At 32.7% G+C, this 14,482-nt stretch overlaps 1 protein-coding gene across 8 annotated transcripts; it reads left to right on the top strand.

The window, feature by feature from the left end:
* The first annotated feature begins 5,768 nt into the window (after nucleotides 1–5,768).
* LOC110632600 (uncharacterized) lies at nucleotides 5,769–13,956 on the top strand. Of its 8 annotated transcripts, none has more exons than XM_021780874.2 (14): nucleotides 5,769–5,989; nucleotides 6,298–6,408; nucleotides 6,568–6,698; nucleotides 6,991–7,029; nucleotides 7,193–7,285; nucleotides 7,395–7,511; nucleotides 8,827–8,922; nucleotides 10,271–10,384; nucleotides 10,973–11,026; nucleotides 11,714–11,761; nucleotides 12,173–12,323; nucleotides 12,737–12,902; nucleotides 13,132–13,201; nucleotides 13,526–13,956. In XM_021780874.2, the coding sequence occupies exons 2-14, from the start codon at nucleotides 6,354–6,356 to the stop codon at nucleotides 13,781–13,783; spliced, it is 1,392 nt and encodes a 463-aa protein (XP_021636566.2). In that variant the 5' UTR covers nucleotides 5,769–5,989; nucleotides 6,298–6,353; the 3' UTR covers nucleotides 13,784–13,956. The 8 variants fall into 8 exon arrangements, with proteins under 8 accessions (XP_021636566.2, XP_021636565.2, XP_058006030.1 ...); XM_021780873.2 differs by having other exon boundaries at nucleotides 6,298–6,435; XM_058150047.1 differs by lacking the exon at nucleotides 5,769–5,989 and adding an exon at nucleotides 6,049–6,188.
* Nucleotides 13,957–14,482: the final 526 nt, after the last annotated feature.

Genomic DNA, 14,482 nt, shown 5'->3' with positions numbered 1-14,482 from the left:
CAGAAGTTCATAAGAAACTGGGCACACGAGGTAAGCAATCGATGAGTCAATAGCGTTGGTTAAAGTGCTATAGACTATTATTCCGATTATGAAGCTACGTAGAAATGTGAGAAAAATATGAAAAAACAACACGTATGACTATTTGAGGACAGATAATGAACACAATTTCGAGGACGAAATTTATTTTAAGGGGGAGAGAATTGTAACACCCCTATTTGCATAGCCTGGTAAATTACACTATTCCGGAGACCGGTGTCGGTCCGGACAATTAAGAGGATTAGAACTATGTTTAAGACACCTAGAGAAGCCTTGAATACAAATAATTAGTAATTGCCAAATAGTTAAGTGTAAAGAAGAAAAACAGAACACGAGAAGTTAAATGAGCCGAGAGTCACATCGATGGGTGACCTTCTCGGGAAGGACTGCGAGGTCGATTTAAACTCAAATTTCGAATCGTAAAATGTGACGCCGCGGTCCTTAGGACTATTGTGAACACAGTGGAAAAGAGAAAATCACGAAAAAAATTGTAAAGCCGGTCAAATAATTAGGTCAGGGATCTGGAAGAAATATTAAATTATTTGCAAACCGGGTCGAACTGGCGAGGGGCAATGTGGTCAATTGACCCATTGAGCTAACTCCTGACCTGACTATCAAATAAAATCGGAGAAAAGAAAATTTTGGGATCAAGAATTAAATTAAAGAACTAAAGAAAAATAAATGAAAAAAAAAAATAGGAAAAAGAAAAAGTTGAAAAAGTGAAAAAGGTTTATTACATCATGCATGACATCATGCATGATGCAATAAACTTAATAATTAAGAATTTAAAAATTATGGGATAATTATGTATTAATTTAGCTAAAATTTAAAAGAAAGCAAAAAAAAATTTTGCTTCTTCTTCCTTCATTGTGGCCGCTACTCCTTCTCTCTCATTCTCTCTTCCTTTTCTTCCATGGATGCATATTTCAAGCTCATTAAACCTTGAATTTTCCACAAATTTTCATGATTCAATCCTTAGAAAACCTCTAAATCACCTATGAATGGAAGGTTGAGCATAAGAAATTGAGAGAAATTGAAGGAAATAGAAGATTGAAATTCATCAATTGAGGTAAATTAATGTTTAAGCTAAATTACTTTAGATATCTTGAAATTTAGCTTAATTATGTTTAGTTAGCATTAGAAATGAAGTAATTAAATTGAGAAAATTGAAAAAAAAAATTGTATGGTTGGAAAGGGAAGAATTTCGGCCAGCCATAGATTTATGAGAGTATGATGTGTTTTTATTGAATTAAAAGTGTATGTAAGCTTGAATGAGTTGAGAAATGGTGTTGGTATGCTTGGAATCAATTAAATGTAACAAATTAAGTGAATTAGGGTTTGAACCTAGGGTTTTGGAAGACAAAAATTGGAGAATTGGTCAAATGGTGTGTTTGACCTTGTTTGAGCTGAAAAATGGCCATATATAACCAATTGTGGTATGTTGGAAGTCTTAGAATTATGTTTAAATTCGGATTGCTTAGGGCCATTATGCAGGCAACAGGACCAAGGTCCTTTTTAGGGACCAAAATTGAAAATTTACGAACCCAATTGGTGTGAGGCTGATTGGGAATGAAACTAGACACAAAATGACACATTTTTCATTTAGGAATCATGACCAAAAAGTGATCATAGCATAGTGAACAAATTGGCCAAATCCAGAATTGAGTGTTCTGCCCTATACAAAAATGACCAAATAAATAGTGTTTATTCATTTGGCCATATCTTAGGCTAGGCAGGTCCAAATGACCTGAAATTTTACCAGTAGAAAGCTGAGATATAGACTTACAACTTTCATCAAGAACACAAACCCAAATTATGCCCTTAACCAAGTCATTTGGCCACCCAAAGTTGGTGACCTAAAACTGCCAGAACCAGTTTTAGTGCCCAGAAAATCTAGGTTAGGCCAATCTGGCAGCCATGATTCAAATAGCTATAACTTGAGCTAAAAAACTCCAAATGGAGTGATTCAAAAAGAAAAATAAAGTTAAGACAATAAGAAACAATTTCTATGAAGAAAACTTGGCCAAATTCTAACAGCAACATGACCAATGGAACAATGCAAAATAGGATACCAAAACTGAAAATTTGAAAGTTTACCAAAAAAACTTAAGTTTTGAGAAAATGACCAAAACCAATAAGTTAGGTAACCAAAATGTGGTATGTGGGTATAATTGGATTTCCCATACCTATTAAGCATAAGAAAGTCAATATTTTGACTTGAATAGTATCGTGAATAGTAACTCCGAAATGAAAATTTTCAAGAATGTAAGTTTAAGCATATTGGAGCTAGAATTGAACATATATGGATTAGTTATTGGAATTATTGTGAGGCAAAGTTACTGAGACACTATAAATTTTGTGTTTCAGCTGAAAAAGATCAGGAAGGTATAAGAGACTGAGTGAAGGCCTAGAGGCGACTCACGTCAGGTTTGTACACAATAAAGCTTAATTTATCGTTTTCTTATAGAAAATTTATTTAGTTATGCATTGTGAAATTATTGTGTTAATTATGGGTTTTGAGAACTATTGTGTTGCCACTTTGGGAATGGAAATTTGACTTTGGAAATCAATTGTGTTTTGCATAAAATATTTGAATAACTTGATTTAAATTGTTTTTAATTCACACTTGGCATGGCAATATTAATATGTTCCTCATCCACTTGTGGGGTGAGTTTGATATTTGATCACTTTCCTCCCTCTCTGGCTTTCCAGTCTGAGGGGTGAGTTTGGAAGAGTACTCATTAGCTAGCTAACCACCTCCCTCATTGATTTCTATTAGTGGGGTGAGTTTGTCTTGTCGTGGTGTACAATACGGCATGTTTGAAATTTTGTGTCATGGCCTAAGTTGTGTTATTGATTGGCAACACTATGATTATTAAATTGTTTGATCAAATTTGTGTTATATTAAGTTTTGAAATTTGTGAAATGTTTAAATTGTGATTGGTTATAAATGTGATTTGAAAAAAAAAAAAAATTGTGAAATGTGATTGTGAAATATTTGAACCATGAATTAATGACAAATGTTTTATATTTTGCATTTTATATTTATTGTGCACCACTAAGTATTTTTATACTCAGCGATAGCTTTCTTTGCTGTCGCAGATAGAGACAAGGAAAGAGCAGTAGAGTGAGCTACTGATTTTTGGTACTACACGGAGGCTTTTGTATGGGTATTTAGTTATACTCTTGTAATTTATTTTGATGTAAATAGTTTAATGTCATCTGTATTAATGTAAAGTTGAGTAGTTGTACAATAAATTGTAATAATATTATTTTAGATTTTCTTTTTGTAAATTAAGATATGTATTTGTAAATTAAGTACTTTATGCAATGTGAATGAAATGTGAAGTATTTTGAGATGACAAATTTTTTGTTGCGTTGTGAAATTAAATTGAATTGTGTTGATTTGAGTTGATTTGGGTTGGGAGTTGCGAAAAGAATTATTGGAAGTGTTTTTACAGGTTTTTGAAGAACTGTTTTCTCAAAATACAGACGGCACTCTGCCAAAATTTTTATAAAATTTGCGAAAAAATAAAATGAGACAAAAATCTTAACTAGTTTTCAAACTTCAATTAAATGTTTTTAATTCCTACCAAAATGCTCACCACTTCCAAAATGAAAGAAAATGGTTTTAAAATCCCTTGTAATATATTTAATGGGTTACCGGTAGGTGAAGTATGGTAAATCATTAGATGTACTACGGGATCATATTACATCTTACTGAGGGTAGGGTGTGACACAGTGCAAGTTTACCCGTTTATCTAGTCTGGTCAATTTGTATAGGTTACTTGGACAACTAAATTAAGTTTTAATAAATTATAATCAAATAATTAATATAAAAAGTATCAAATTAATAATATCACTAATAATTATCAAAAACTTAGTCTATATAAAATATCAGCATACATTCTATATATTTATTTTATTTTAGCTTATTTTTATTTTATATTGGTACCACCAAGTAGTATTGCTTAGCGCATCGCTGTTTGCAACGCGTAGGTACTGGAGAAGCGGAGCGAGAACCCAGCAAACCCTAGACTGGGTGAGAGTCAGATCTACATAGAGTCCAGAGTCACCTCCATTATAGTGCATCCTTGGTAGGACTCTTAGGCATCTTTTGGATTTTGTATTTTGTATTTTATAATAAATATTAGTTTTTGTTCTATACATTTGAAACTCATGTAATTATATGATGATGTAATTATAGTAAATTTTATTAATAAATAAAATCTGAATATTTCTTATTGAATTGAGCTTGAGTATTATGAGAAATAAATTGAGTTTTGAAATATTGAGATTATTGAGAAATTGTGGAAGTGTGTTGGTGGTTGACTGAAATTGATGATATGATTATATTGGAAGTGTTTTTAACAGGTTCCGAAGAAATTGTTTTCTCAATTTTTTGCCGGCACTCTGCCGAATTTTCTGTAAAATTTTTCAAAAATTCTAAATTAATCAATATTTCAATAAAATAATATAAATGTTATGAGTTTCACTGAAAAGCTTTTTAATTAACAAATTAAGAGCTGTAAATTGATTTAAGATAAGATCCAGTGCTCCAGCAGACTGTGTGGCATTTCTTACTCGGTTACACTGTAGACGGGTAAGGTATGTCACAAACATCACAAGTTAAAAGAGGCCATGACCAAGCTCCATTTTCAACCATTGAATGCGGATAATTCACTGTTCATATACAATAGTGGCAACACTCATGTCTTTTGTTTGGTTGATGTTGTTGATATACTCATTACTAGTAGTAATCTTATGCACATATCTTATGTTGTTAATTCTTTAAAGCATGATTTTATGATCTAAGAGTTAGGCTCTGACGATTACTTATAAGGCGTTTCTATGTATGTGCTACATAGATTGCAACCAAACATCATTGTAACTTCTTCCATTATTGGGACCCATGTCTTGGCCCTAGCATGAATTCAATTACATACCTGAAACAACCTAGCACTTTAATTAATCCTCAGTCACATATGTTTCCAAAGACTGAACCCTCTTAAACTCCACACTCAAGTACCGAACCTAGGTATTGACAATAAGGATCTGATGGAGTTTTGAATAGGAGCCAAACACAAAAATGAAAGCTTGAAAATGTTGATGCTTTGACTCTTGATTTCTTACAAAATGCCAAACTTATTTTGGAGAAAGAAAATAACTCAAGAAGTAACAAAGTATTTCAATAACAGATTCTTTATTTGCTATGGAGATACAATCGACTCCAAATAAAGTTATAATGGCAAATAAAAAAACATTAAATGTGTTGTGAAGTGCTGAAAAGTTGGTTAGATGCACTACCATGAGCAAGTATGAAATTATTGATGATCTTGAAAGTAAAAGAAAGCCTTAAACTGAAGGCCAAGCTTTGATTAAATTTTGGGCTCTCAAAGGCCATATGCTTTGGCAAAAAATCCATGCGAATTTCTAATTTAAGAATTGTAAGTTGATTTTCCCTATTTTATTTTTGTAAAATTAGAATAGAAAATAAGATAAAGATTTTGAGTTTATTTATTCAATTATTAATTCTAAGTAAATAAAAGGTATTTTAGTCTTTTCACTTTTAAATAATGAAATTTTGCTTCTAAATTACAACGAGGATCTCAATTTTGTTGAAAGTGCAATTAAAAGATTAAATAATTTAATTTTTAAAATATAGGATCAAGTGTTAATAGTGGTTAAACTCAGGTACTAAATTAAAATCTTCCCATTAATTTTATATACGGGTCCTTCCGAAAATGGGCATTTGCATCTTCCCAGGCTAGCACCTCGCTTCCCTCTCTCTCAAAATTACTCCTAATATTTTTTATTGTGCAACAGAGAGATCTCACCATATCATGTGGGTGAGAGAGATCCAGGGAACTCTCAAAAAGGTTCGAATGTGTATAAACATACGTTGAATCAATCAATCTAAGTACCCATTTTAAAGCCAATAATAGATCTCTTTGTAAGTCTCTCTCTCTCTCTCTGATCTCATTTTCTTTGTTCAATTTGGTTCCACTTTCCTCTATCACATGATTTGAGCGTGACGCTTCTAATCGGTTTCGCTTAATTTGATTTGTTTCCTGTCTGCATTTGTAATTTTGGTTATTTTGAGCAATAGATCTCCAAATTTTCTGGAATCTGTTTTTTCCCCCTTTAATTATGTAAGTAGGGTAGTTTTACAAAATTTCTCTTAATTGCTGCTATGATAATGTGGGTTAGAGGAAATTTTTTTGGGTTGTGATCGTGGTCTGTAATCATAATTGGTGGCAGGTTCGTACTGTAGGCTACGTTGCAGCAGCATACGAATACTATCTGCCATTACATCTATGTTTGGAGGTCAAGTGATAGCGCCGAGCAATAGTCCGCATTTGAGGAAGTCTGGTAGCCGACCTGTTGTCCTTGATCTTGGTAGAACAAGATTATAAGCTATTTTTAGATGTATAAAGTGTCAATTGTCTGCTTTCATTTATTTATTTATTTGTTAATATTTGTGTTGGTTGATGTTTACTTATGGAGCTAACGTTGTGGACTATTTGTCAGCTGGTGAGCAAGTAAATGGTGCAGAGGAAGGTTTCTTGCATTCAACGGAGTCCAATGATTTGAAGAGTACGATTACGCCTCTAAGCACTGCTGCAATAATGCCATCTCCAATATTGTTATGGAGATTCAAGGTTTTGTTGTTAATGAAGTACTTATATCTATGTTCCTTCCTTAATATTATTTTTTCAGTTTGCTTAATGATTTATTTGTTAAATTTATACCAATACCTGGTTTATCTGACTAAGGACAAGGACATTTTTTAGGTGTGACTCCATTATTCCCATTTTCTTCTCTTAATACAGATTGGTTCTACTAATGAACGAATTAATCACTGTAGTGTGGTTATGATTGAATTTTACAGCTATCATTAACCTTTTTCTTTGTTATCCATATTTACTCATACTAAAGGAGTTTAATTTCCAGGTACTATTATTCTTTCTATGGGGTTTCATTTGCTGCAAGGTAAGCAGATATTTACACATTTGTTGTGTGTGGTTATGATTACTTGTGCATTGGATATTTTAGATTTGATGGCAGCATTGGCAATGTTTGAAGGACATTGTATTGTAATTTCATTGTGTTGCTTGCTTTGTATCTCCTTAATGTGTGATTGTGAAAATTTCAGACTGGATGGGATTCTGTCATGAGAATGAGTGTGGATTTGCGGGACCTCTTTCTATACGAAGCATTTTTATATTACAATCCTCTTCTTCTTGTGGTTAGTATTGGTTTTTATTGGGCTGACTGGATGAGACCATTTTAATCTGATTGTTGTATTCATTTTCATTGTGTAGTGAGAATGTTTTCTTCTGGTTTTCATACTGCAGACTATGATGGTTTGGCTTTGGGGAGTTAATTTATGGGTTTTCGCTCAATCTACAGTTAGTTATGCAAAAATTTTTGATCTTGACCAAAATCATCTTACCCACAGAGAAGTATGGAAGGTTTGTATATTAGAACTACTACAATAAAACAGTTTACTTGTTCTCTATGGTGCACCCTTGTTGTCCAATGTTACACTACTGTTATGCTATCCTCCCTGGCTGTTTTTAAACCTTTTCTGTTGGTTAGGTAATATGCTATAGAGGTTGCACTGCATGTAGTCCTGTTGGATACTTTTTGGAGTATTTTTTTTTTACTTGATTGCCCGATGAAGAATTTTCTAGGGATTTTAGGAATACCTATTTTAGGAATAAATGTAGGAAGTATTGTTTTATTTTATTCAGGAAGTTATGCTCGTTTGAGATTCCTAATTAGAATTTTCTTGGTATTTTCTTGTCTAGGATTTCCCAATGCTAGTGGGGTTAGTAATTCTACTATAAATACCGATGACCATTTTTACAAAGCAAATTCATTAATATTTTCTTATTTAGGATTCCAAATCCTAATACTTGTGGGATTAATAATTCTGTTAGTATTTAGGATTAATAAATACCTTTGTTCATTATTAATCCCACTAGTATTAGGATTTGGAATCCTAAACAAGGGACGATTAAGCAAATTCTAACTAGGAATCACATAAATGAAAGAAAACTGTATTTCCTATATTTCTTCCTAAAATAGGTAGTCCTATAATCCCTAGAAAATCCTGTATTATTACCTCATTTTGTTCTAACTTGTATGAAGTAATTTCATCATTGGTTCATGTGCATCAGTTGAAATGAAGGAGATCCAATTTAAACTTGTCAAATGTTCATTACACGTGTTTTCAGAGTGATGTCGTAATGAGTTCCATTTTATATTCTGTTTATGATGGGTTTGTTGGAAACTTTTTTGTAACAATATACATTTTTGAAAATTGAAATGGAAGTTCTCCAAAATAAGGATGAGTATGGAAATCTTTACATTCTTTTAATCAAAATTTTAGTGATGCTTGTTATGGCAACTGGGTGGGAAAGGCACTTGTATAGGAAGAGCATGGTAATTGTTAAGCATCATAATTGTTTCTAGCACATGAATCTGCATTTTTCAATGACTTGCTGGAAAGGGTTTAATGTTTAGATGAAGTATGTATAATATTGAACTCTATGGATTTAAAAAAAAAAAAAAAAAAACCCTAGTAAAATTGTGAATGTTTTGAACATTTGTTAACAAGATATAATGTAGCAGAATGTCCACTTCTAGAGATTAGCTATTTTTGTTTTTGTTGTAGAATGATTCTCTTTTCTTTGTTGCGGTCTACTTTTACGGTTGAACCTTTTTATTCATTGTTATTATTGTATACTTGCAGAGGGTAACTGTCTAATTTATTATCTTCAGGTTGCCACATGGATGACTATCATCGTCCCAACTAGCATGACTGCATATCTCTACCTTTATTCTCATGGAGAATTATCATTGGCTGCATCACAACCAGTGTAATAGATGCTCTTATTTAATTGCTGATAAGTTCTAATGTTCTGTTCAACAGCTTCTTAATGCTTTAAGGATTTTATTTTGGCTTTTTTCCTGCATAAGTTTAGGATTTTAATTATGCTATTTGCTATCCAGTAAAATAAAAATTAGAATTTTTTCATCAATTATTTAGTTCAGGGTTGGTTTCATGATACAATGATGCTATTTTAATCTATATTGCTATTGCCCCTTTAAAGTTGCAAAAACATTGAAAATACTAACTTGTTGAATTGGGAGTTTCAGAAACAAGTTAAGGTTTGGAGAAGCTGTATCCATTGGCTGAATTTGGACAAGATGGGACAAAGAAAATTGTTGTCCAGTGTAATGTTTAGTGTAAAATAGGCAAGACAGAGTTCAAACTAAAATGTTAAAATGACTACTATACCCTTTATCTTATCTATTTTTCTCTTGTATAAAATATTTATCGAAGAAAATAGCGAAAATAATAAGTAATTACTTTATATAAATATATATTTTCAGAATTATTCATTATTTTTTAAAATTTTATACCCTTCTGCAAAAATATTAATTTAGTATTATTTAGATTTTAAAATATTTTATTTTTTTATTATATTTTATTTTTATTTTAATATGTTATTTGCAATATTTTTTTAAATGCTAGTTAAACTTCATTTAAATATGTAAAGGTATTCTTGTAAAGCTAGGACAAGCTTGTCCATCGCTTTTTGGAAGGACAAGAAATTACGGTTGGGACAAAGACAAAATCATCTTCTTGTCTTGTCGTAGTGCACAACAAACTCAAAACAATGAGGATTTATCCATCTTGTAACGTCCTTTGTACCAAATGCAGCCTTAGGTAGTTTATGATAGAGAAAGAGATGAATTATTATATGTGCATGATTTGAGAAGTATAATTTGAGACAATTCTTATTTCAGTATTATCTTCCATAAGTTTCTTATTATGTGCTTCACTTTGCCATATTGTAATGTGAAAGATAATCTTTTTCCCCCTTTTTGAGTATATATCTTGATTTTTTGAGATTAGATATTTGGACTTTAATAATGTTAAACTGTGCTATAATATTTGAGTTCTTAATTTTGAAGCTGATATGATTATAAACTTAAGTAGAATCAGAGAGATTATGAAAATGGGTTAAACTTTGGATAGGAAAAATATAAATAATGTATATGGGTTAATTTTTCATGAAATGTATGATGTTGGATTCCAACTTTCATGATTATATAACTTTATATGATCATTTATCTTGTGGACAAAAGTACATTCCATCCCTTTCTACCACTATTATAATGTTGGAAATTCATTCAGTTAACATTCTCTCTATTGCAGGTCCTCTTATACTTTGCTGTTCTGATGTTTTTGATATTCCCCTTCGATATTTTTTATTTGTCATCCCGCTACTACTTGTTAAGGACTCTCTGGCGGATAGTTTTTCCACTACAGGCAAGTTTGTTTTTTTTTTCCTGTTGTGGTTAATCGATTCACTTTGTCAACTTTCTTAGTTGTTGAATAAGTAGTCAAGACCTGAAAAGCTAAGTGAATAAGCAGTATATAATTCATGTTTCATCTATCAAATTGCTTAGAAATTTGTCCTTGGCTCTTCCTTGTTTATAGATTCTAGATGGTTTTGACTACTATGGATGCTTCTATTGGTAATTTTTTTGAAAACATAATTTTAACAATATATGTATAATGCATACAAACATATGCAACAAATCACTGCCAAGAATGCTGCAAACCAAGTTGCCCTGAAAAACGAGGGTGACAGTTTGGTAGGAATGTCACTTAATTATGTTTGTGTCCTGTAATGGTCTTTAGAAAATTTACTATTGAGCCACAAGGTCAGTAGTCTATGCTGCAAATCGGCAAGCTATTCTTTCCCATTACTTCCCTATGAGGCAGAGGGGCTATCGTGTGCACCAGTATACCAATATGAGCTTTTTTTTTAATTTCTTTTTTATTTTTATAATTTTGTCATCTTTATGAGCTTTATGTAATGTATTTAATTTAACTTTTATATCATTGTTACAGGCAATTACATTTTCTGACTTTTTTTTGGCTGATATTTTGACCTCCATGTCAAAGGTATGCATCCTATTATCTAACTGTGACCATTTTGTTTGTTAATGCATACTCATGCATGTGAAATTGTAAATACAATTGTGTATCATTCTCCTATCCTTTTTGAATATATAAACCTTGTGTGACAGTAACATTAACTCTTCTGTAACTCAAAATTAAAATTCTTGGTTCCTTCTATAAAAAATTAAAATACTTGGTTCCTTCTATAAACATATAGACAATTCTAGCTGTTGCCTTCTGATGTCCAAAACGGAAGTTTTTTTTCACTGCATTTTCAACTGGGTAATGATTCTAGTTTTTGAACCATTTTTATAGGTTTGAAAACTCTTCTATATTCATAGCTCCTTAATGCTGGAAAATCAACCTTTGAACTGGCTGATACCATTCAAATAAGGTTTCGATCTGATATCTGTGATGAACACAAATTGTTTCATTCCTTTTTCTGCATTGAGTCAAGTATATGCTTTACAAACACCTCATCTCTGGCTGTATCACAGTTAACCTTTCATTACTTGTATTACTTCAAAGGTTTATTGGAGAGATTATAAAATAAGCTTTACTATTAATTGTAATCTAACAGTTACTAATATTGCATTCAAGGGGAGAAATCAGGACTGGTTCTGATATTTTTCAGATATTAAATTGCTACTATACTTGCATGATGTTCTCATAAATTTCAATTCTGTGCAGGTATTTTCAGATTTGGAACGTTCAGCATGTCGAATGGTCCATCGACAGGTTAGTATTCTGTTGTTGTGCAAAGTTAAGCCATTCAAAGTGCATTTCTTGCATATTCTTGAACCAGTGTTTGTAAAATATAAATGTGGGAGGATTTATATTATTTGGGAAGTGAGAAGCCTCTTAGGCATCTTTTCATTTGCAAAGAATTCTTGATGTGAAATCATAGAGACAAAGGGATGATCTTTGTCTTAAAGATACGCAAATGCTTTACCTGTGGTTGCATGGCATCCCAATCATTAGTCCTTTAAGGCTTTGACTGCTAATTTTGTTATATCATACCTGTATTGATTTCTGTCCTCTTAAACAATGGCTATTAAACTAAACTTCCTACTTGTATGAATGTAGTTTGCTACAAATGGTGATCTATGCTTCTGTCTTATCGGAAGATTTTTGTCTGAATACATGCAGGTTGCCACCATTGCATGGTTTGAAGCTGATTCTGTTTGTGGCAGCCACTCCGTTGCAATTCCTTTAGTCCTTGTTTCACCTTACATTTTTCGATTGTTCCAATGCCTTCGGCAATACAAGGATACTAGGGAGAAAACAACTCTCTTTAATGGTACATATGTTATGAAATTCTTTCCTAACCACCCCCCCTCCCTCTCTTCCCTTTTTTTTCTTCTTCTTTCATTTATGTATTTTTAAACTTCTTTTTCTTTTCCTTTACCTATTTTCAAATGTATTTTCCTCTATCCAAAAATAATATCATGATCCATTGCTATTCATCACTTAGCTTTGGTGCACTGAGTCACTGACTGAAATGGCCTGTAATGTTCCATTGCTAACTTTACACTGAGAATGACTTGTTAAGTTTCTGATAATGACCATTGCTCCACCTCCTCCCATGGATTCTCATTCTGTCACTATCTGAATTCTGATACAACCTTTTCTTGTTTTTTATTTTGGGTTTTGCACACAGATGGTTTTTGTTGCCTTAAAACTTTCAATAACTTCATTTTCTTATCGTTTCAGCTTTAAAATATTCAACTGCAGTGCCAGTGATTTTTCTTTCAGCGCTTAAATATCATGTCTTCCCTGATAGATGGACAAATTTTTATCGGCCTTTCTGGCTTCTATCAAGTGTTTTGAACTCATTGTACTCATTTTATTGGGATGTGACTCGGGATTGGGACTTGAGGTATGTTGTTGCTTTCGTACTGTTTCACATTTATAGTGTGACAATTGTCACTTAGTTACTCCCCTTCATCTCTGAACCAGAGAAGGGCCATTGCCTTGTTTGGTTCCACTGAAGCATTAAGCAAGCTGCTAATCACGTCAATGTTGACACTCTTGAACTGAATCCTATAGGCTCTGAACACTTACATCTTCAACAACATTTATTAATTAATCTCTTTTTCTTTTGCCAGCTGCTTAACACGAATTTTCAAATTTAACAAACCAAGTCTCTTCTCTTACCTGCTATATGGACGGAAATGGGTAAGGATTTATATTCACTATTGCACCTATTAGGCAGCAGTCTTTGATTTACAATTATGTTTCTAGGATTACAGCCAACCTGTCCAGTTAGAACAGAATCTTTTTGCATGGTTGGTTTGACTCCTAAATCCATGCATCTATGAAGCCAGGGCAATCAAGCAAATTCTGTTTGATCCAATGATGTTTTTGCGTGATTGTCCATTTTCTTTTAGCATAAACATTAATTTTTGAAGTGTAAATAGTTGTGGGCTAACCTAATGATCAATTTAACCTTCCTAATTTCTGTCATTTCTCTGGATTAATTATATATACTTGGAGTTGCAGGTATATTTTTGGGTCATAGTAAGCAATTTGATTCTGCGTTGCACTTGGACGTACAAGCTGTCTGCCCATCTCCGTCATAATTACCTCACTGTGTTTACAATCACTGCCTTGGAGATGGTCCGCCGTTTTCAATGGGTTTTCTTCCGTGTTGAAAATGAGTGGAACAAAATGAGTTCCAAGTCAAATATTCAGCTCTCAGTGAATGAGACCTCAACTGAGGAAGCCAAGTTACTATCTTCCACTGACCATAATGTATAGACAACTATGGAGGCTTTGAACAATGTCCTCCATATTTTTGCGGAAAAGGGTTTATTCATTGCATTTTTTATTTTCAATTATATAATTTTTTTTTTATTCATGGAGGAAAGAACTGTTCAACATTTACAAAGCTACTGGATATACATCTTGTCATAATTATGTTTTAGTGTACTGATGAGCTTCTATATAGAGGATGTTCATTTTGTCAAAACCATATCCTTGAAACAAAGGGTTAAGGCCCTAAAGAACTGATAGACTGAAGAACTGACAGACATTCTATCTGTAAAACAACTTATGAAAAGAAAGCCAAGAAACAAGGCTTTGTAGATAAGTGCTGTTTAATGCCTCATTTTTCTGTGCGAAGTCCTAGCCTGGAGCGCCAAACTAGGCTGAAGGATGTTCTCCTATCTCTGCGAAAAGTATTTAGGCTTCAGAAGCTGAAAATGTGCTGAAAGGTTGCATCAACTCATCAAGCAACTCTTTTTTTGGAAAGTCTTTATATTTGTCGAGTACTACCAAATCATGTGGTTTAGCAGTCATTGGTTTATTTTTTGGTTTGTTCGGACGAGATACGCCACTTGGTTCTTGAATCGTTATTGTCCAAACAGTTATAATCCTCGTCATATTGTCATCCTTGCCTGGGACCCTTTGCAATCAAATTGCTTGAAAGTTGTTTCTTCGCCCCTTAGCCACACCTCT

This window comes from Hevea brasiliensis, chromosome 7 (assembly GCF_030052815.1).
Source record: "Hevea brasiliensis isolate MT/VB/25A 57/8 chromosome 7, ASM3005281v1, whole genome shotgun sequence".
Taxonomy (NCBI): Eukaryota; Viridiplantae; Streptophyta; class Magnoliopsida; order Malpighiales; family Euphorbiaceae; genus Hevea; species Hevea brasiliensis.
The sequence above is the reverse complement of the archived record's forward strand: the minus strand, read 5'-3'. Positions and strand labels throughout refer to the sequence as shown.